Source organism: Eimeria tenella, genomic scaffold (assembly GCF_000499545.2).
Source record: "Eimeria tenella Houghton genomic scaffold, Eth_scaff116, whole genome shotgun sequence".
Taxonomy (NCBI): Eukaryota; Apicomplexa; class Conoidasida; order Eucoccidiorida; family Eimeriidae; genus Eimeria; species Eimeria tenella.
The window spans coordinates 75,236-95,397 of NW_013541480.1; the positions used below are offsets into that span (position 1 = coordinate 75,236).

The 20,162-nt window shown below is 54.1% G+C and overlaps 8 protein-coding genes across 8 annotated transcripts; 1 reads left to right on the forward strand and 7 right to left on the reverse strand.

The window, feature by feature from the left end:
• Window positions 1–456: 456 nt before the first annotated feature.
• ETH_00001580 (uncharacterized protein) lies at window positions 457–2,194 on the reverse strand (the record flags this gene model as incomplete). The annotated part of the gene is made up of 3 exons (XM_013372991.1): window positions 457–1,287; window positions 1,492–1,722; window positions 1,901–2,194. The coding sequence occupies 3 exons, from the start codon at window positions 2,192–2,194 to the stop codon at window positions 457–459; spliced, it is 1,356 nt and encodes a 451-aa protein (XP_013228445.1).
• A 1,433-nt stretch (window positions 2,195–3,627) lies between these two features.
• Window positions 3,628–5,573, reverse strand: ETH_00001585 (uncharacterized protein; the record flags this gene model as incomplete). Its single annotated transcript, XM_013372992.1, has 2 exons — window positions 3,628–4,784; window positions 5,492–5,573. 2 exons carry the CDS (start codon window positions 5,571–5,573, stop codon window positions 3,628–3,630), a joined length of 1,239 nt encoding a protein of 412 aa, XP_013228446.1.
• Window positions 5,574–5,594: 21 nt separating this feature from the next.
• ETH_00001590 (uncharacterized protein) lies at window positions 5,595–5,891 on the reverse strand (the record flags this gene model as incomplete). The annotated part of the gene is made up of 1 exon (XM_013372993.1): window positions 5,595–5,891. One exon carries the CDS (start codon window positions 5,889–5,891, stop codon window positions 5,595–5,597), a length of 297 nt encoding a protein of 98 aa, XP_013228447.1.
• A 48-nt stretch (window positions 5,892–5,939) lies between these two features.
• ETH_00001595 (uncharacterized protein) lies at window positions 5,940–6,564 on the reverse strand (the record flags this gene model as incomplete). The annotated part of the gene is made up of 2 exons (XM_013372994.1): window positions 5,940–6,310; window positions 6,378–6,564. 2 exons carry the CDS (start codon window positions 6,562–6,564, stop codon window positions 5,940–5,942), a joined length of 558 nt encoding a protein of 185 aa, XP_013228448.1.
• A 462-nt stretch (window positions 6,565–7,026) lies between these two features.
• ETH_00001600 (uncharacterized protein) lies at window positions 7,027–8,385 on the reverse strand (the record flags this gene model as incomplete). The annotated part of the gene is made up of 6 exons (XM_013372995.1): window positions 7,027–7,369; window positions 7,392–7,689; window positions 7,745–7,826; window positions 7,877–8,067; window positions 8,139–8,247; window positions 8,314–8,385. 6 exons carry the CDS (start codon window positions 8,383–8,385, stop codon window positions 7,027–7,029), a joined length of 1,095 nt encoding a protein of 364 aa, XP_013228449.1.
• Window positions 8,386–8,916: 531 nt separating this feature from the next.
• Window positions 8,917–10,280, reverse strand: ETH_00001605 (uncharacterized protein; the record flags this gene model as incomplete). The annotated part of the gene is made up of 5 exons (XM_013372996.1): window positions 8,917–9,213; window positions 9,359–9,454; window positions 9,668–9,771; window positions 9,877–9,982; window positions 10,194–10,280. 5 exons carry the CDS (start codon window positions 10,278–10,280, stop codon window positions 8,917–8,919), a joined length of 690 nt encoding a protein of 229 aa, XP_013228450.1.
• Window positions 10,281–11,456: 1,176 nt separating this feature from the next.
• ETH_00001610 (uncharacterized protein) lies at window positions 11,457–13,131 on the forward strand (the record flags this gene model as incomplete). Its single annotated transcript, XM_013372997.1, has 4 exons — window positions 11,457–11,972; window positions 12,267–12,348; window positions 12,500–12,659; window positions 12,780–13,131. The coding sequence occupies 4 exons, from the start codon at window positions 11,457–11,459 to the stop codon at window positions 13,129–13,131; spliced, it is 1,110 nt and encodes a 369-aa protein (XP_013228451.1).
• A 699-nt stretch (window positions 13,132–13,830) lies between these two features.
• ETH_00001615 (hypoxanthine-xanthine-guanine phosphoribosyl transferase, putative) lies at window positions 13,831–14,846 on the reverse strand (the record flags this gene model as incomplete). The annotated part of the gene is made up of 3 exons (XM_013372998.1): window positions 13,831–14,349; window positions 14,531–14,678; window positions 14,839–14,846. The coding sequence occupies 3 exons, from the start codon at window positions 14,844–14,846 to the stop codon at window positions 13,831–13,833; spliced, it is 675 nt and encodes a 224-aa protein (XP_013228452.1).
• Between the last annotated feature and the right edge of the window lie 5,316 nt (window positions 14,847–20,162).

The following is a 20,162-nucleotide window of genomic DNA, read 5'->3' on the forward strand; positions in this document are numbered from 1 at the left end:
AGTATACAGAGCGGCCCCATTCGGCATATGGGGGCCCCGTCCCGTTTCTAGCCGTTTTTCTGAGGCCCCAGTGGAGGCGCCTCGAGGCAAAAAACGGAGCCCAATGGGCTGTACAGACACCCCAATGCACTCTGCTGCACTCAGTTTAGAGGTGTGTTAGTACGCCCAGTAGATGCTGCAAGCAGCTGAGTGTTGCTGCTGTGTATTTGTGGCTCCAGCTGTAGCCAACTGGCTGCCGTAGAGACACACTGCGGAGTGTAAGTGCACCTTAGTGGGGGCCCCCCACACACTTCGTTTGTGTGTTTGGCTCCTCTCTTCCGGTGCTCGACTTAATGAAAATAAATACATTTGCGTATGTCAAACAGATCCCTATAAATATATGTGTTTATATTCCCCTTGTGCATGTATGCTACAATCACGAACAAAAAGACACGTTCCCTGAGGGCCCGTAAATTGTCAGAGAGACTCAGCGAGGGCAAACAGGGCCTCTACCCAGAGGCGCACGACGGAGTTGAGGGCAGACTGCGTGGAAGGGTTGAAAGATAAGAAACAGCTGAGTCGGTCCAGAGGGCCTCTCGTTAGCTGCCACTTAATGAGGGCCTCTGCAGTGTACAGGGAGTCTTCCCCCTCAGTTTCCTGTGGCAGCAGGTCTGCCACATCTGCTGCAGCCGGCAGGGTCAGATCCAGAAGTTCTTCGGGGGCCTTCAACAAAGACAGCAACTGAGCCTTAGCCTCCTTCAGCTTTGCGTCTTCGTTGCTGAGGTTTCCCTGTCTGTACACCTCAAGAGCGAGGGCTACGGGGGGCTCGCCTTCGTCAGTGGTTAGATGTGCCTTCACAAAATCTATTTCGTTCCCGGCGGCCTCGAAAAACATGTCAATGGATCCGAACTCGCAGTCAAAACTGTGGCCAGAACAAGCAGAAGCATGGACAACTCCAGCTATCTGCTGCTCCCGAGACTCCCCAGCGGTGGTGGGGGCCCCCTCTGCAGCTTCCTGCAAATGGTCCGGGGGCCCTGCACCGCCGCTAGGGGTGGAGGGGGGCTTTTCTGGCTCTCCTGAGGGGGCCTCATTAGATGTGTAGACTCCGAATCTCCCGGAATGCACGGAGACGAAGACAGTGGGTTGAAACCGCTTCAAAAGGGATTTCAGAATTTGTATTTCGGGCTGTTGCGGGGCCCTCGGGTACTTTGGGTGGCTTTTCTCTGCTGCTGCTGCCGAGTCGCCACTCTGCCCCCAATTCCTATTAAAATCTACTCCCTTTGGGCTGCTTCGCATGCAGTAGGCTCCCTGAAACGAAAGAAACGCAGCAGCCCTGCGGCATGCAAGGCATGGAGGCCGCAGGCACTGTGTATCTACTTTGCAAACAAATGATAAAGCATTCAAAAGTGAAAAGACCTGCATAAGGGGGCCTATTTTGAGGATTTTTTCTCCTTTTTGATGATTGTTCCGCAAAGATTCTCGTTAGGGGCCACCCAGGAAGGGGCTGCTTGCCTTTTCAACTGCGCGCCTTGCTGGGACGCTGACTGCAAGTACTGCCATGACATGCAGCTTCTGCCTTAGTGCCTCGGCACTGTAGCCTTCGGGGGCCTCTTGGCTGCTGCATAAGGCTTTGAGAAAGGAAAAAACGACTTCGGGGGCCACCAACTCCCTTGGGTGGTCCCCGGGCAGCAGGAAGAGCCGCTCTGATGGGTCAGGGCTTTCCTTCAAATGGAAATACTCAACCTGCGGAAGAGCGCCGAAATCTGCGTGCAAGTGTTGAAATGTTTAGAAGGGAATGGAGAAAATGGCAAAAGAAAATTAAAAATCCCTACCTTGCATCTTTACAGTGTCTGTGATACAGGAAACAGACGAAATGAACGAACAGGAAATAGACGAAGTAAACGAACATCATCAGACCCACCGTCACGCCGCCGAGGGCTGCTTGGTGCACAGAAAGGCCGCAGGACTTCCCCAAATCTCGGAGCTCCTTCTTCATGCTGGCGTATGAGTGGTAGAAGTCTGGCAAGGCGTAAACTGGGGCGCCTCCGTTTGACGAATCTTCGAAGGAGTTTGCGCGTGGCCCTGCAGCTGGTGCTCCCATGGCTCTCTGCTCGAGCTGAGCAAAACGCCTTACAGCATTTGTTCCAAGGTGGCTGAGGGCTGCACTAGCAAGGAGAATCAGCCAGGTGGCTTGCAGCAACGGACCCCCCATCATGCCTCTTGGTTCTGTGGCCTATTGTGGCGGCTGTTTGGGGAGGCAGGCGGCCAATGTTGAGCCTGCGGGGCAGGCTTGATAAACCTCTTATTTAAAAGAAAATGAAGATTGACTCCTGCAGCTCAGGAACGGGGAGCCTTGCCACGCCAGTGCACATCGTGTTCAAAGTGTGCATCGAAGCGGGGGAGCCGAACGCGCCGCGGGACTCGGAGAAAACCCCAAGTATACAAGCATTATGAAGCAGCTTCACTGAAATGGATTTTAAATTAGTTCGCCTTGCAGCAGCTAAACAAGGAGCAGCAGGCGGACTTCAGCTGGCTACAAGACAAGTCCGCCGCTGAGCGGTTTGCGGTGGTATGGAACGGCAAGGCAGGAAGAAGCCATCAAGAGCATTTTTTCCCTTTCCGCAATCTTCTGAAATTCGAAATAGTATTATTTGATCGCAAAAGTCGTAGAAGGCGCCTATGTTCTTAACACGGCGCGCCCATTTCTTCCCGCTTGCTGCTGTTTTAGACCGCCGCCGAGGCGAACAGGGGGAAGGCACCAACGCAGCTTGAGCAAGGGAGGATTTTGGCGGATACAAAAAGTTATATCAGCCCCTCTAAAACAAATTGTACTTATTTTTTTATTATCTCATAGGGACCTCAATAGGGCCACGCTTTTCTCGATGTGACAGTGCACACCGCAGCGTCTACGGTTCATTGGGAGCATCGTCCCAAGGTTTTGTACATTTCACGATGGAAATCTTGCGTTCACGCAGAGCAGTTTCTTTTTTCGATTATTTTTAGTGAACAGAACTGTTTGAGCGCTGGTTTGATGTTACATAGTGCCCAGCCGTTCACAGCAACAAACTGGGAGTACAACTTGCCCGAACAATTGCAGCGGGCCACTAGAACAGAAGTCCTTGAGTTTCAAATATAAGTCAAGACCCAGATCCCATTCACTTGAACCCCGTACACTCTGCGTGCAAAGTTTGCTGCACCCTCCACTTCTCGCCGCACTCCTTGTAGCTAGCTGCAGCTAGCTACAGCTAGCTGCTGCGGTGCTCCTTCAGATAGCACGTAACCACACAAAAGAATGTTTGAAGCAGCAGTGCTTGCCTAATCTCTGCATACAACATTGTGCGCTGCGGCCAACGGGGGGCCAGCCAACAATTATAGGCAAAATTGGTATGGGAACTAAAGTTGCTGCTCTCCTCTTGCCGCTGCAGCAGCCTCTCTGTTAATTGTGCATTAAACTGAAGTCAGAGGCAAAATGGCTGCAGAGAGGCCAGGGTAAGCAGGACTAGAAAGCTCAAGTTTAGCTGGAAAGACCCGGCAGCAGCAGAAGCGTTCACAAGTACAGACAAACTGTGGGATTGTCGAATAAGGAGGAGGGAGAAAGACCTTAAACAACCAAATTAATCAAATAAAAAGTTTTACTTGGAGTGAAGACTAACTAGACTCCAGAGTTCCAAACGCGAAGGGGTTCTGGGCCCGGCGTTTGCTGCTGCGGCGCCGCTGCAGCGTCTGCAGCAGCGCAGCAGACTGCAGGTTGTTGAGGGCGTGCAGCAAGAAGGACAGCAGCAGCGACAGCAGCGCAGCAGCTGAGTGCTGCGTGCCTTTCAAAATCAGAGGAGGCCCGAAGCCCCAGGCCAGCCCCTGCAGCAAAGCTGTCAGCCAGCGGTTGGCGCGAATGCAACACTTTGCTGCAGCAGCACGGCGGGACTGAAAAGGGTTTTTTTCAGAAAGTGGAAATGACTCATAATGGGCGAACGCGAAGAGCGCTGAGCATGCAACAACAACTCCTGGGCTGTACGTACACTTGAATGCCGCACAAACGCCCTTCGCCCGCCCCTCCCTCAGCCACTTCTTTTCGTCTTTACTTCCTTGCAAAGAAGCCTCCCTGCCCCCTTCTTTGCGACTCTGCTGCTCTGCTTCCGCAGCAGCAGCCGCGCGGCTGTCCGCAAGGCCCCCCGCAAGGCCAGCTGCCCGTGACAGCAGCAGCGGCAGCAGCAGCCTGAACTCGAGTTCCTCAAATAAAGGGCCAAGCAGGACCTGCTGTAGCCAGGGGCTGCTGGGGCAGACGCGGGAGAGCAGCCAAGAGTGGGCGCGCGCGTGCAGGGCCCCCAGGGCCCCCAGGGGCCCCAGCCCGCGCGGCAGACGCACACAGAGGCCCCGGCGAGACAGCCACAGGTTTGCTGCGAGGCCCCCAGCCACTGCCACGGAGCTCAGCAGGTGCACCAGCGCCAGCCGCAGCAGCAGCGCAGCCCAGCCCGGCTGCAGCTGCCGAGCTTCCGCGCGAGAGTGCTCCAGGCTTCTCCTGGAGTCGAATCCTCGAAGAAAAGCTGCCAAATGAAGTTCACCATTCTTTAATTTTGTTTTTTGGAGATACAGTGGGAGGGGAGGGAGGAAGGAAGTGGGAATCGTTCGCTGTGCCCATTTTTCCCCCTCTGCAAACAGTTGCTGTCGATGCTGCGGGCTGTCACTTGTCGGCAGCTCCCGCTGCAGCTTCTTCTGAGACTTATTTGCAGCTCTCAAACAGCAAACTTTAGAAAAATAAACTAATTGGGAATGTTCCTCCTCTGTTTCGCGGTGCCTTCCTCCTCGGGCTGCAGCAGACAGCAACCCCCCAGGGAAAAACGCTCCGGGCTGGCGATGCGCGCTGCACCTGTGACCCACTGGTCTGAAAGAAACTCCTGTGCATTCTAAAATGGTGAATTGAAATGAGCAAAAGAAGAAAAGGGGCAGAAACATCAGCTGATCTCGGTGCTCTGCTGACCTCCTGCCCGCTGCGCCGCGCCACTCGCCTCAAACCTTATTGCTGAGGCGTCTCACGAAGGATCCATCAAAGCTTCGACGTTTCTACAAACCTCTAATTCAGATGTTATTTTAGTTTCTAAGACTTCTGTGGTAGTTGCAACTTCTCAGACAGACTGCTAAAAGGGCTTGGTCAGCCGACCACGACCGCTCTGCGAGGCCCATGCTGGGCTGCCATTTCCCCTTGCGCGAATCAATTGGTCTTTTTCTTGCAATTTTCATTCAAATATATCATATCTGAATAGTTGGAGGGGACACCTTCATTTGTGTTAGGGCAAGACAACCTCGTTTGTTAGTCAAACGTGGCCTCAAGAAGCAACTGCCTCCAGCCACGCCGGTTTCGAAGACGCTGCGACACTATGAATATGAAAGGATAAGACATGGTGATTCTGAAAGATGGAGCGCTGCCAAGCTCCATGAGGCTTATAACTCATTGCGTCTTGGATAATGACAGAAGGCCTTGAAACTTGAAAAGTAGGCAGCGAGGCAGCAAATGCACCAGCAAGTGGAGTGAGAGCAGCTGTTTCATCGATTCTATTGATCAGTGCGTAGTGAAGGCTGCAGTTGGCGAGCGCTTTCATTCTTTTTAAAGCTGCAGCGATTTACGCAGCAGCGCTTTGCTGCTGTTGGCTGGCGGCCTGAGCCCGGAGCTGCTGCACAAGCAGCGCTGCTCTGCCTCTTCTCAAATCTGGGTCTATTGCAACTGCTTGGGACTCTATAGCTGCGAGGTTTTCGCCTCTTTTCATTTTAATGTAGCCGTTTCTCCCCCAGTCGTTGCCCCAGGTGCTGCGTGGGAGGGTGAGGGGCTGAGCGTCGCAGGCGCAGCAAGCCAGTGACCCGCTTACTTGCGAACCACCCAGAACTTGCGGGTGGTCATGCCGGGCATCCTGGGTCTGCATTTGATTTCTTTTTGTTTTTTGCAATTATTTTTTCGAGACTAAGTACACCTACGGGTCTTCACCCCAGCCCACGATCGCTATGGCGTGGTTCGTGTATTCCCATCCTGGTAGAGTCCCGCGGGGGTGAAACTGCTGCACACAGCCAGAGAGAAAGCTGCACAAACCTGTCAGCCCCTTGTTGGGCGAGTCGCACAGCTTCCCGTGGTCAGAAGGCTTCACATCAAAAAAGCCATCTTCGTAAAGAAAAAGAGCGTCAGGGGCGTCAAGGGCCGCCACAACAGGCCTACGGGAATGGTATAAGAGAGGTGGCGGACGCTGTGGGGGGGCAGCCGCACCCGTGATTGTATATTTCCTCCATGATCTTTTCTTCGTTGCAGCCCTCGTAAAAGCCACCCACGTAGTTGTACTCCTGAGCGTACCTGCAGCAAGTTAGAAGCGTTTCACTGCAGCAGAACTTGCACAAAAAGCCAGCGAGCTGCTGCGCACCAGCGGTCTTCCGGTGCGCAGCCAGGGGCTGATTCCGCAGGAGAGCGGAGGAAGTTTCCGAGGCTGCGCAGCGGGATTGTTGCACGAAAATGCCATTTTTGGACTCATATTTGAAAAGGAATAAGTGACCCACTGCATTAGACACGGTGCAACTGATGGGCTGTGCGTTGCCATGTATTTCTGGCATTCTTCTGTCGCGATGCCGAACTCTTTTGCGTGCTTCCCGACCAGAAAAGGAAATCCTCCGTCGCAGCCTTGGTTGAATGGCTACGCCAATGTCGTAATTCAAGATTTAAATGAAAAATGAACAGCAACGTGGGCTGCGTTTGTGCAACTTACTGAACAGCTCAGGACGCTTTGTGCAGAAAGCGGAGAGTGGAATACAGGTTGGTCATAGTTCGGAAACAACTTTTTGATGAGAATTTCAAAGCGCCTTTGGAGCACGAAGGCGCTCGACACGGCGTAGCAGCTGCCGCAGTTCTCTTCAATTCTCGTAGTTTTTTCGAATTTCTCAGTTGAACAAATGAGCTCTCACTTTGGTTTACCACAGGATCTGACTCCGGGTCGTAATTTACAGACAAAAAAGGGTCCCCCCAAGTCCTTAAATACACTTGTATAGAATTATATTGAGAGAAAGTCCGAAGATCGCTTACCACTCGGCCGGGAGGGGCGCTGCAGCCTCCTCAGCGTGCAGCATGACGGGCAACTCGCACGCGTAGGGCTTGTCCTGCAGAGCCGCGGCTGCAGTTGTGAAAAGTTGAATATTGGGGGAAACTGAAAAGAAAAGATTTGGGTCTTCACCGAAACTGGGCGTTTGGCCCGTCTGGGCGAACGCGGGCAACGCGTAAGCCACTGCCCTGTGGAACTTCTGATAGCCCATGTGGCTCTTGTACATGGCGAGTTCGCTGGGGGGCGTGTGGGCGAACTGGCTGTGGCTGGCGGTCCAGGAGCCTGTGGGGCTTTGTTGCAGCAAAGCTTTTCTTGAGTTGGAACTGCAGGAAAGGAGTGCCGCACTTTTGGCCCGCTGCAGCAGCAGCTCCCGCGGCTGGCAGCGCCGGAAGCCCGTAGCCGTGGCCGGCCATTACGAAGGAGTTCTCCGTGTTGGTGGGCATTTCTTTTTCTGCGTAGAAGCAGCCCCACTTGAAGGGGGCCTCTGCTGCAGCGCGGGTTTCCTGGGGCGGCAGCGGACTTTCTGGCAGCTTTTTGAGGGACTTGAAACCATTTTGAATCACCTTTACAGTCCACCCCATTTGCAACTTCGAAGGGTCCGTGGCGTAGCACTTTGTGTTGCCAAAAGGGTCCTCGGAGTCCCCTGAAATGCCACTTTTTGCACAAACGAACTTTTTCCCAAGTGCATGCGCGCTGACCGTTCACCCGCCTGCTGCACTCCTTGCCCCCCGCCTTGCTGTACTTCATCAGGCCGAAGAAACGCTTCTTGCCGATGCGCAGCTGCGCAGCAGAACTCAAGACAGCCCTTGGAAAGCAACTCCAAGACTTACTTCGAAGCCCTCGTCATAAACCATTGTCCAAGTGCCGATCTGCAGGCCACTGTTGGGCAGCGTCACCACTAAGTAGCTCCAGTGCTTCCGCGTGTGGGTCTGCGAGCGAGTTGCCCGCTGGTCCGTCAAGACGAGCCGGCTGGTCAGCCCCTTTCCGCTTTTCGTGATCCACGAGTAGTAGTTTTCCATGCCTGGTTGAGCAGGAAATGCGAAAAATGTTCCGAAAACATCAAATTTAGTCCAACTCCCGCGACGGGCCTACCCGGGTCCAAGTTTTCCATGTTCATGTTCGGGGCGCCGCCCCCGCACGACAGCGGCTCGTCCGCCTCCTCTGCCCCTAAAACAAACCGCCAAGTCCCGACAACGTCGGACTGCAGCAAACAGCAGTTTCAAGACAAGCCAGGGAGAGCCGCGCAAATCGAACCCACAATGACAGCGTGAATGGGAAGATCAGCTTCCGCCCGCTTGACAGCAAGCGCTGCACCCACGGCAAACACTATCCTCCTCATTGTGTTGGAAAGTCCTAATTCTGAGGTGGTCACTAAATGACAGGGCCGAGCGCAACACCCGTGAAGAAGGTTAGAGGGGGGAATCGCAAAGTTGAATTTCGCTTTCGCAGTCGATACACCTTGTGCAGAACGCCTACAGAGCTGATCTGCTCAACTCGCTGTGGCAACGAATTGGACCTGTTGAGCTTTTGAGACTTGCTAACGAAAGAATATTATCGCTGCGTTTCCGCTTTTTAATACAAGTTCGTTTCGCTGCCTTCTTCCTACTGCTTCTCAAGCAACGAAACTGGAAGCAGCCGGGCAGCAAGAACTCCCGAGCATTGCCAAGAGGAAGAGCACAAAAGAGGAAAAGCCTGAAATAGAGTAAAGCCATGTTTAAATCCTTTATTTGCGGAGTTAGAGCGCTTTAAGGTCGCGTCAAATGCCTTCAGCGGACGCGAAGTCCAGGCGGCGGCAGAGCCTGTGAAGTTGGCTGCTCGGCGCAGACTGCGGGGAGCCGGAGGGATCGGCGGGCGCCGCGAAGCCCCAAGACTAATTTCGAGTCAAGTCCTGGGAATAAGTCACCACTTGAGTGGAAGTGGGGCTGTAGACGGCGGTGTAGGGCGCCGCGCGGTAAGCCACGGGAGTGGAGGCCTGCGAAGGCCCCAGGTTGCAGCACAGGCTGCTCGAAGGGGGGAAAGAAGAGGGGAATGGCGCGGGCTGGACTGGCACAAGACTTTGTTTGCTGACGAGCTGCGGGTGGGGGCAAAAGCCCGCAGCAGCCCGCAGCAAGTAGTCCCTTTCTTCGGTGAAGGCCCGCACTCTCCCCGCGATGTCGGCGAAGGTTTGCTGCAGTGCAGCAGCCGCACGGGCTCTGTGCATGCGCCTGCAGCTGCGCGTGGCTAGCCAGGAGATGCGCAGCAGCTAGCTACGAAAAGCTGCAGAAAATGAAGTTTAGTGCAAAAAAAGCAACAAAATACTTTCAAGTCCTCACCTGCAGCCGCACTTTGTGCCCCGGCAGCCAACGCGTCTGGTTGAACTTCTCGATGTCGTCCAGCGCCTCAGCCGTCAGCGTGCAGAGGGTTTCGAGCTGCGGGGAAACGCGAAAAGTTGAAATTTAAATGAATTTTTGAGTGACATAACGCACTAATAAGTCCATTTCGAGGCCTAAATCGTTCAATTCGCCCTAATAAAAGGGATAGTAGTGAAAAGTATTGTAAAATTGGCTTTTTATTCCTTTTATTTGGCAATTATAACTCGAGTTTAAGCCAAAAAGCCTTCGCAATGCTGCAGCAGTCTTCACCGTGTCAAATCCCGCATTGGTGAAGTGCGAGGCGACGTCAGTTGGGAGCTTCTGGGCTTTGAAAAACTCGACCACCAGCAGCCGCTCTCTCTCCAGCTCGGGGTCTGACAGCAGCAGCAGCAGCAGCAGCAGCAGCAGCGGCTGGAAGCTGGTGCAGGCGCAGCAGCCCCGGCACAGCTAAGGGCTGGCGAAAGGCGCTGGCTTCTCACTTGCGTTCCAAACAGAGGCGAAACCCTTCAGGTGCTCGGGGTAGTGCTTGCAGAGAAAGTCCACAATGAAGTGAATGGCATTTTTCGGGCAAGCTTCTTCGATTTCCTGCAGAATCCACCAAAGATTAGTAATTATAAGACTAAATGAAACAAAGGGGCAAAAGTATTCCCTTCTACGCAGCCAGTTGTGCCCCGGCCTCTGGAAACTGTGCAGAACGCTGGCCGCGGGAGCCCCCAGGCCACGCTGCAGCCGCCGCAGCCGCTGCAGCTCCTGCAGCAAAACTCGCCTGCTGCAGTCGAGCAAAGAGTTGAGTAACTTGAGAGATCTGCGCCTTAGTAGCTCTCTCAGTGTCGGCAGCGCTTTCTCCGCGCTGGCCTCTGCTGCCTGCCTCCATCTGCGGCATTGTGGCTGCCAATCTCCGGCAGGGTAGGGGGAAGCCCTCGGACGGTGAACCCTTATTGATCTCTACAAAAAGCTTCACTTCTTTAACTAGTTTTGCGCAAATATAGGCCGACTGCAGCGGATTCCTCCACGGCGGCGCTGGAGAGCCGCTGCCGACACTGACGGCTGGACTGACGAGCCGACGTGCAGGCAGGAGAAGCCTTACACTAAAAAAAGAGTTCTTCTCAAGAAAGAAGAACAGATTTTAAATGCAGAACTCGAGAAAGAAGGATGTCTCGTCGGTCGTCGCTCAACTCCTTCCCGCGCTGATCCTAGACACCTTGACAAACAACTAGCTCATCTCAGGCAACGCCGTGGATCGCCCGCCCTTATCGCTTTTGCTGCACTAGTAAGCCGCGTCGGAGTAATTTGATATTCAATGTTATATGTCGGATGAGCTTCGGAAGAGCTCCTTAAGGCCGTTTGTTGCGTTCAATAAGTCGATGCTGTCCGCCCCTCTCACCAGCGCTGCCGAGCACCAACCGGGAGAGAGCGCAAAATTCTCCCCGAACTTCTCGTCAATTGAGTTGCTCCCTCGGCGTATTTAAAAGGTCAAATGGGAATACTTCTTTTGCAGTTTCTAAAGCACCAAAAATGCACCAGCAGCAGCCGCGCAAAGGCCAGCTTCGCCTTCGGGCTTAGACCCAAACGTACATGAATGCAGCTGTTGCAGCAGCAACTTCCTGGGGCTGCCCTGTCCCGTCACTGCACACAACCAAAGCCTTTTATCTTTCATTTTATTTTTCCCAAGAGCAAATTAAAAGGCTGCCTCTTTTCCGTTTTTCCTATTCCTGCAGGCTGCCGGGAGTTTCCAGCAGGAGGGAGCCGTGCGAGTGCCGTGTGGCTGCTCTGCTGCCGAGGGGGCCCCATGAGCTTCATTTTGCGCAATTCATTCCCCATTTTATTTCTATTTTTGTTGTAAAGATTCATATTCGCTGTGGAATCCCCCGGGGGCCCTCTCTCGCCTATCCCCGCGGGGGTGTAGGGGCCCCCAAAGACAGCGGGGCCCCCGTCCGTGGCTCTCTTGAACTGGAGAGTGTTCGCAGCAGCAGCAGCAGCAGCAGCAAAAGACGGGCCAGCAGCCACTTCTTTTGCTTCTGCGGGGCAACACAGGCACTCAACTCCGCAGCCATTCAAAATGAACTCCAAAGAAGAAATCAAAAAGCTGAACTCTTCCAGCATCTCCAGCTCTGCAGCTGCAGCTTCCGAAGGAGCCATTCGCCGCCGCCGGGCCCCCCAAGACGCAGCAGCAAAGGCGGATGCTGCAGCAGAAGAGGCAGCTGCGAGGGCCCCCAGCAGCAGCAGCAAGAGGCGGCTTTCCGCTGTCGCCCCAGAAGAGCAGCTCAGCAGCAGCAGCAGCAGCAACAGCAGCACAGGGATAGAAGAGAAAGCTGCAGCCCCAGACACAGTGGGAGCAGCGCCGGGCGGAAGCCAAAATGAAAGCAGCAAAGAACCACCAGCAGCAGACACCAGCAAGGCCTCTTGCAAACAGGAACAGCAGCAGCAGCAGCAGCAGCAGCAGCAGAGAGTGTCTCGCTTGCTCATAGAAATAACGCCGCAGATCCGCAGCTTCATAGAAAGCCATGTGCCTGCGAAGCAGCGCAGCAGCTTAGTGGTGAAAGGCGCAGCAGATCTGGACGTGCTGCAGCGCTGGGTGAGCAGCAAATTCATTTCAAATTCTACTTCTGACACTTTTGCTGCTGTTTGCCTGGGGACTATGCAAGCTTGCTGCTGCTGCTGCTGCTGCTGCTGCTCTGCTGCAGTGGAAGCCTGTGCAAGCCTGCTGCTGCAGCTGCCGCTCTGCTGCAGTGGGGCCCGTGCAAGCTTGCTGCTGCTGCTGCTGCCCTGCTGCAGTGGGGGCGTGTGCAAGCTTTTTGCTGCTGCTGCTACTGTGCTATTAGTGTGGAATTCAACTTTGCCACTTTTGCTGCTGCTGCTTGACTTGTAGGTCAAAGCAGCAAACGAAAAGGCCGGCAAGAATGGCCCCAAAGTGAACATGGCGGAGCTTGTCGAGGACTCGCACCTCGTGGGTGAGTCTCTGCTGCTGCTTCCGTGGCTGCTGCTGCTGCTGCTGCTGCTGCTCTGCTGCAGTGGGGACCTGTGCAAGGTTGCTGCTGCTGCTGCTCTGCCGCAGTGGGGGCCCGTGCAAGCTTGCTGCTGCTGCTGCTGCTGCTGCTGCAGAACGGATAGAGCCCCCTCCTGTGCCGCTGGAGTCTCTGAGTTTCAAAGAGCGGCTGAGACTGATGGCGGACGAGAGGAGACACCAGGCAGCCATTAAGAGTTTGTGGGGAGAAAAAAAAGATGCTGAAGACTGTTTTGCGGACCTAAACCGCAGCCTCGCGTGGGTCCCCGGGTGTACAGACACTGCCACTCGCATGCATACATGCACGGTGCATGCATGCATGCACGCGTGCATGCATGGGTGCATGCGCGCATGCATGCGGGTGTTGCTGCGCTGCAGAATGGGAGTCAATGCACTCATTGGAATCTTCTTGACTTTCCTCGGAGGCTACTGGGCAGCCCTGTACAGCGGCGTGAGGGCCTTCGAAACGGTGGGCCCCAGAAGAGGAGCTTTGCTGCTTATAAATTTCCTGCAGCAACTTTCCGTAACACCTGCTGCTCCGCAGCAGCAGCAGCAGCAGCAGCAGCAGCAGGAGTGTGAGTGTGTGCTGCAGCGCATCATCGTGGGCCTGGTGTGTTCACTTGTGTGTTTGGTGGTGGAGGTTTTGCTGTTTATACTTCACGACGAGCGGCAGCGCAAGAAGGCGCGGCGGGGAGGGGTGACTTTGGGGCGGGGCTGCTCCGGATCTTGATGGAAAGCGTGCAGTTCTGCATAGTTAAATCACTTTTTTTGAATGTAATTATCATTTATTTAACACAATATTGCGTTTCTACCCGGGTTTCCGCACACTGGACGGCAGTCCGGCGGAACACTGAAGAGGGCGTGCAAGAACGCCGGGGCTGCGGTGTGTGTACACCCCAGCCCGCGAACCTGAAAGCGGAATATTTCGCCGAGCTGGCACTTTTGTTCCCGCAAAATGAAGGTTGATTTCTTGTTCTGTGAATCTGGTGTTTCGCTCGAGTGAAATTGCTGCGAGCGCGCCACCGGATCACGGGAAGGCGGCTGCTGGCAGGTGCTGCTGCAGGAGCAGCAGCAGCAAACTAGCAATTTCAACAGGAGACACTCCAAACAATTGGCGAGCTCTGAAGTTTTTCAGACCGGCCTGGGCCGCCCGTGAGCAGCCTCGAGGACTTCGGGGTCCGCGGAGCCAGCAGCCGGCGCCCGCAGTCTTTGGGGCCCGCGGCTGCTGCTGCGGTTCGCCGCTGCACGCGCGGCTGCAGCTTGCCGCTGCAGACCGCCGCTACGGTTTGGCGCTGCAGCCGGCTGCCGCTGCCGTTTCGCCGCTGCAGCTCGCTGCCGCCTCCGCCTCTCCTCCGCAGCCGCTGCGCCGCCGCAGCTCGCCGCTGCTGCCGCGCGCCGCAACAGCCGCCGCCGCTGCCGCCGCGCGGCGCTAGGGGCTGAGGCCAAGGAGGCGCCTGCCGTTGTCGCTGAGGGTGCAGACGTGGGGCATGTCCCTGAACATCTGGTCGCAGTCGAAGCTGAAGCCGATGACCCACTTGTCGGGAAGAGAAAACCCGACGAAGTCCGCGGCCTGGCCGTTGGAACGCGGCGTGCGCTTCAGCGTGAGACTCGCGATGCGCAGACTGCGCGGCCCGAACTGCTGCAGGTACTTGGTGAGCTCGGAGAGCGTGAGGCCGGTGTCGATGATGTCTTCGACGATGAGCACGTCTTTGTCGCGCAGGCAGCGCAGGTCGTCGCTGACCACCTTCAGCCGCTGCGAGCTCGCAGCGCCTTCGCTCGAACTCACCCGCAGGTAGTGCTCGAAGAAGGGCGCGCAGGTCGCGTCTTCGTCGTAGAGGCTCAGCTTCGCGAGGTGCTGGAAGAGCACGGAGAAGAAGCTCCGCGAGCCCTTCAGCAGGCACAGGCAGTGCAGCTCCTTGTTCCGGTACACGCGCCGGATGTCGTACGCCTGCGCCGCAAGCCCGCAGCACAACCCGAGACGCTTTGTGTCCGCACTGCGCCCTTTCCTTCGCCGCGCTGCGCAGCTCTGCGCCGCCGCGCGCTCTGCGCTGTACGTACACCGCACTGGCGAAGCCCTGACGCCCCACGGCGCCGCTCGCGCCCGCCGAACTCCGCTTCTCTCCACTCACCATCTTCTCCACGCGGTCCATCAGCAGCCCGTTCGGAATTATTATGTTTTCCACGTACTTGTGGTACTGCTTCGGCAGCAGCAACTCCTCGGGGCTGTATCGAACATCGTCTCCGATGAAGATCGGGGGGCTCCCCAGCGCGGGTTCTCTGCGCACAGCAGCCCGCCAACAACAAACACCCCAACACCCACAACTCCCAAACTGCAAACACGCCCTGGACAAAGGCCAGTCACACCCTGCTGCCCACCCTGTGGGGCCGTACACAACCCAGGAAGGCGAGCACTGACCAGCAACCCGCGCAGCCTCACTTCGCCATTTTAGGGAGAACTCGGACGCAAAAAAGACGCCAACGCCACCAGAAACAGCACACGGAACAATAAATAACTTTACATGGAGAAGACAAACAAGTGCGCGACCCACTTCACCCCTCCCATGCAGTTGTAACCCCACGGCTCATGAACGGGTGCAGAAGGCTGGGTTGCGGTGTCGAGCACACAAGTGCACTGCAGCCTCCGCGCCCGTCCTCCCTCCCTAATTCGTAATTAAAAATATTATTCTGCATTTTAAATGTCCTTTTTAAGAGTCTAGTGGGGCTTTTCCCCAGAACCGCCAGTTTCCGCTTAACTCCAGTGCCCTACATCTTGCATGCCGCCTCGCAACAACTCCTACATGAGGGTTTCAGTAGCAGCAGAGCTTCCCTCGCAGTTATAACAAACTAAACCTTCATCACTTCTCCCCCGTTTGGTGACGGGCTCTAGAGAACGACTCCAAGGAGCTCCAGACACCAGTATGGTGAAGTGCTAGTGGCGCTTCGGGAAGGTCCTGCAGGTTTGCATTGAAAGAGAGGCCAGCGCCGGTCTTGGGCAAAAGCTGCGGGAGAGGATAAAGTCAAAATGCACTGAAGACCTTCCCGGGGGCACAAAAAACGGGAACTCCCGGCCTTGTGAGTCGGGGGGCACAGAGGGGTCTTAGGCAAGGGCACTCTGAGGCCCCGTGAGTGATCGGGGGGAAGTGTTTCATTCAGCAAATATAGTCCCCACAGTTGTTCTGAGTCCAACTGCAAGGAGGAGTCTTGTTAGCAGTAGCAGGAGTACGGGTAGTTGTGCTGTGGGAAGGTTACGTGGGAGGCAAAGTGAGTTCGACAAGATAACTTCTGCCGTCTCCATTTCCGATGTTGCCACCAGGCAACAATCTGTTGAGGGCTTTCTATTTGATGTTGCACTATGCGTATGTTTCTGCGTAGTTCTATGCAGCTGGTGTTGACCTCGTCACAACACAAAGAATTCCAACAAAGGGATTGCACCAGGCCTCCTCGCCAAGAAACTCAGTTCTTTTGCGGTTTTACTCATTCTAGTTAGCATATCAATTAATATACTCAGAATTAGATGAGCTTGAAGGCCTTTTGCGAATGAGTCTGCTGGCCAGAAGCACGAAGCAGCAAAAGGGGTTTGTTGAAAGCCACGAAGAGCTCCGCACCATTCAGATCCCCCTATAGCTCAGAATCAATCATTTCTGTTGCTTTTTCTCGGCGTTTTCTGGGACCTTTGAACCGATTGGCTGGCTCTACAGAGACGCACACGTGAACAGCGACACCAAAGTGATATATAAAAGTGTACATAAAAGTGTAAATTTGCAAAGGCAAAAACATACATGTACACTTTTATGTACACGTTTATATAGAAAAGCAAAATTTTTCTGGGTCATAGGACTCTGTGAAGTCCAGAACTAGGCTGGATAAACGAGGCTACCAGGGATCCCATAGGTAGTGAGGAACGTGTACCCCGGGCCAAGAGGTTATGACAAGACTAGGTGCTTCGAGAAGCCAGTACTGAACAATGGGCATTAGAACTTAATGTTTTTGAGTTCTTCCATAGCTGCTTGTGAAGAACCACGTAGGATCCTAGCTGAGCTTGCCGCAGTATGAAACAAAGTCTGGACTCCCACGATAATGCGTAACCTCAAGGTAGTGTGTGTACCTGCGAGCAACCGAATAACCTACACTAGAGGTGCCCAAACAACATTTACATACTATCTACAGCAACTAAAAGTCAGAGGTGTGGTGTGTAGCACTACAATGCCGCACCATCATAGCCCATAACGTTGCAGTATTTAATATTCTACGCATCCACGACCATTTTTGGGTCTGAAAGTATTATGTACTGAAAAGGGTAACCATGTAGGAGTGAGGCGAAGCCTTGTTCACTACGCGATTAGCCGCAGAACTTACATGAAGGGCACGGTCAGACTGCTGCACCCCCGGATTTCGGCAACTGTTGCACAGCTGCTCCTCATGCGCATATCTGTCAGCAAGCTAATGCCGATGGGGGAGCTCCAACAATTGATACTAGAGGAACAAACCCTAAAAAGTGCAATCGCACAAAAATTCAGCAAGCCATAAAGAGAAGAGCACCACGAGATTTCTCAAAGGCCTTGTAGAAATAGGATGTGCTTATATAGAAATAGAGCCGAGACTATATAACCTAACTAGATCCACCCTGCTGTAGTGCATGTAGCTCAAGGATATCATAAACACGAGTGGTCGGTGGCTGGAGTAGCACTGTCTTCATTGTCACTTCTGTAACGGAGAGCAAAGGAACATGCTGGAAGAGTTAGTCGGACTCCACTAAAGGGGAAATCGCGAAAAGTAAACAGTGATGTTTGCAGCCCGAATGGGAAGAGGTGTGGCCATGCAAGATAATGAGATACTAGATGGACAGCCATGAATGTGGGAGAAGGAAGTGAAATTTGTGACACGTGTTCACAACCCCTGTCAGCCACTAATGGCGAACTGCAACAAAGACTAACTTAGTACAAATGCTGCCTGCAGCACAAACGAAAGCGATTTTTTTTATCGGCGCTCCGATATGCTTGCGGGGGGCTACAGCTCCAGTGCTCTTGTCAGCCCCAATCCCTGAGCCTGGTTGGAAAGCACACCAGGCCGTATCACCAAAAGACTACATTCCTTTGCGCTTTTACTCATTCGATTTAGCATGCCAATTAAGACACTCAGGTTTATATGACCCTGAAGGCGTTTTCTGCGCTACTGTATAGTGCTGCGCACAACAGTGGGAATCCATGTTGCGTAGCGTGGGTAGATTGGTAGGTGTCCGACTTGATTTATTAACCACGCGTGTGAAGCTGCCTCATCACGTGCCACACTGGAAATCGTGACCACTGCCCGAACGAAAATATGAAATTTGACCCCATACCCTTGCAGAGTTACCTGATGGCAAGACAGGTGAAGCCACAACAGTTGAGGTGACTGTGATACTCTAAGCGCACGCTTCAGGTGGAGCGACATGCATGAAAGAACAAACAAAAGATGGCGATTAAAACCTTGAGGACCACATAGTTGTGCCTGGCAAGTTTCCAGGAAAACCGGCAGCATACGAAGCCACATGCCTAGACCCATGATAAAGTTCGTCATCTGTATCTGGTTAAGACGAGCATTTTTCCGTAATTCCCATGTAACATGGCCAAGAATTCGCGCACAATAGGCACTACAAGCTTTCAAGTTCCCGTGTGAGCTCGGTAAACATGGCATGCTATAGTGACAGGCTCTGACACCCGTTGTCGCATGGGCCGCTGAGAAGCTTCATCTTTGCTTCGAGTGGCGGCTTCCCACTGCCGGCACGCTTGCGCGGGAATGTTTAGCTTTGCACGAAATAGGTCTGCAGTGTTCTGATGTGGCTAGCTACTTTTCGCGGGGTCGCACGTCCCGCGTGTTGCTGCTGGCATCTATTTTTGCACTTACAGGTGGCAGCTGATAGTCAAGGTGACGCTCCTAGCTGTGTTGGCTCCATCACAAGCGCGGCGTCTGAAGTAATGATTGCTCAGACCCCGCCAATTCGGGCAATAAAGCGGGAGTTGACTTACCGAACTTGGAGAGCAGATAGGTGGCTTTTATAGATACATGTTTTACTACTGGAAACTAGTTGAGGATTGTCTAGAAAGTGGTTGTGTCAGGACGCCAAGCTAGCAGTTAGACTGCGTACGCCAACATGTGCCAACATGAGTGGTAGACACCGTTCCCACACGGTTGAAGAGGGGAAAAAATCATTAGGGCGACGAGCAGACCCATTTGCAGCAAAATAGTGGTTTGTAGAAAGGCAGTAAGCTGAGTGACCAAGGAATCTTTGGCTTGCAGCAAGTGTCAATTGCTGAATGGTCATGGTGGTATTTGCAGTTCGTGATGCTCCTCCCAAGGCGAGAGTCTCCACCTGAATGTCTGTCCTAATGTTTTGACTGAGCAGTAAAGAATGCTCAATGCGTTCACTAGTAATGCGTTTTTACGCGTTCAAATGCATGATTAATTGACGTTTTGCCCAGGACCATCGTTGGTTCGATGGGTCTCCTCATTCCTTGGTTTTATTGAAGGCAGTCATCCTTTTCTTTTTGTTTCCAGAATAACGCTTATGCTACTTGGGCTAAGGGCAGGGTTGATGTTTATCGAAGCGCTCATAATTTTGCAATAGTGCCGCCCGCTTCGGCTTCTGGCGGGTTCTGGCTGCTGTGGGGACTACGCCTGGGGATCTCGCACAACATGGGCGATGAGTAAAGGCATTGTTTCGGAAGATGTTCTTGAGACACTTGAAGCGCAAGCAAGATGGGACGTTTCTCTTAGCTGAGCAGCGAGCTGTAACTCTGCAGCAAATGCAGGCTCAGGCCGGGCACGGAAACTTGGAGCTGCACGAGCAGCAATATGCTGGATAAAATCTAGGAGAGACGACGGATATGCATATTTAGGGGGATTTACACACAAATCATTCCAGAATATAGGATTCTGCGTCCCGTGTCGTGTCCCGGAGGTCGCTGCGGAGCCGCGCGACCGGCCGGTGTGTTATCCTGGGGCTAACAAAAATTTGAACCAAATATTGTACAAATTGCGGGTTTTACTAACCAGTTCAGTGGGCTGTTTTATGAGGAGCCCCCGGGAGAGTACTGTGGCTAGGGTAGGCCAGCGCCCGCAGCCCAGTTTGAAACCCGACATTGTGCCTTGTTGGCACAGGGGTCTCGGCAGCTTCCTGCATTAGCTGGGTACAAATCACATTTCTTTCTCATTATCTCTTTTTATTAGGTTTTGTTGCATTTTTCCCCGAGTTCCAAGCTCACTGTAACGCTGGGCACTACGTCCGCGCCCACCGCCCGCTTTGAAAAGCCCGGTTACATGCACGTACTGGAGAGTTGCTGCGCCGTTTCTTCGCATTTCCGAGCCGCAGTTCAGTTTGAGAATCGAAGACTTACTCTTATCTTGCCAACTGCGGCCGCGGCGTCTCGGCTGCGGCGCCTGCAGCTGTCCCAGTGGCCGCCGGATGTGCAGCAGCAGCTCCGCGTTTGCCGCTTCCAGACTGTGTCCGCCGCAGCTGCTGCTTCCCAGTTGACTTGACAGTTCGCCAGGGCCTCCGAGTCGCGGGCTGTGGCTGCCAGCGGCCGCTTTGGAAGCCGGCAGCAGCTGCACTTCGGCCTCTATGAAGAAACGGAAGGCCACCGAGGACCCCCCTTCGCAGCCAGACCCCCAGGGCCCCGCCCCTGGGGAGTTCGCCGAGGGGGAGGACCCTAACAAGCCAGTGCGGATATACACGGATGGTGAGTTCCCCCGGGCCCGCTGCGGGGGTGACTCCTGCTCCTCCTT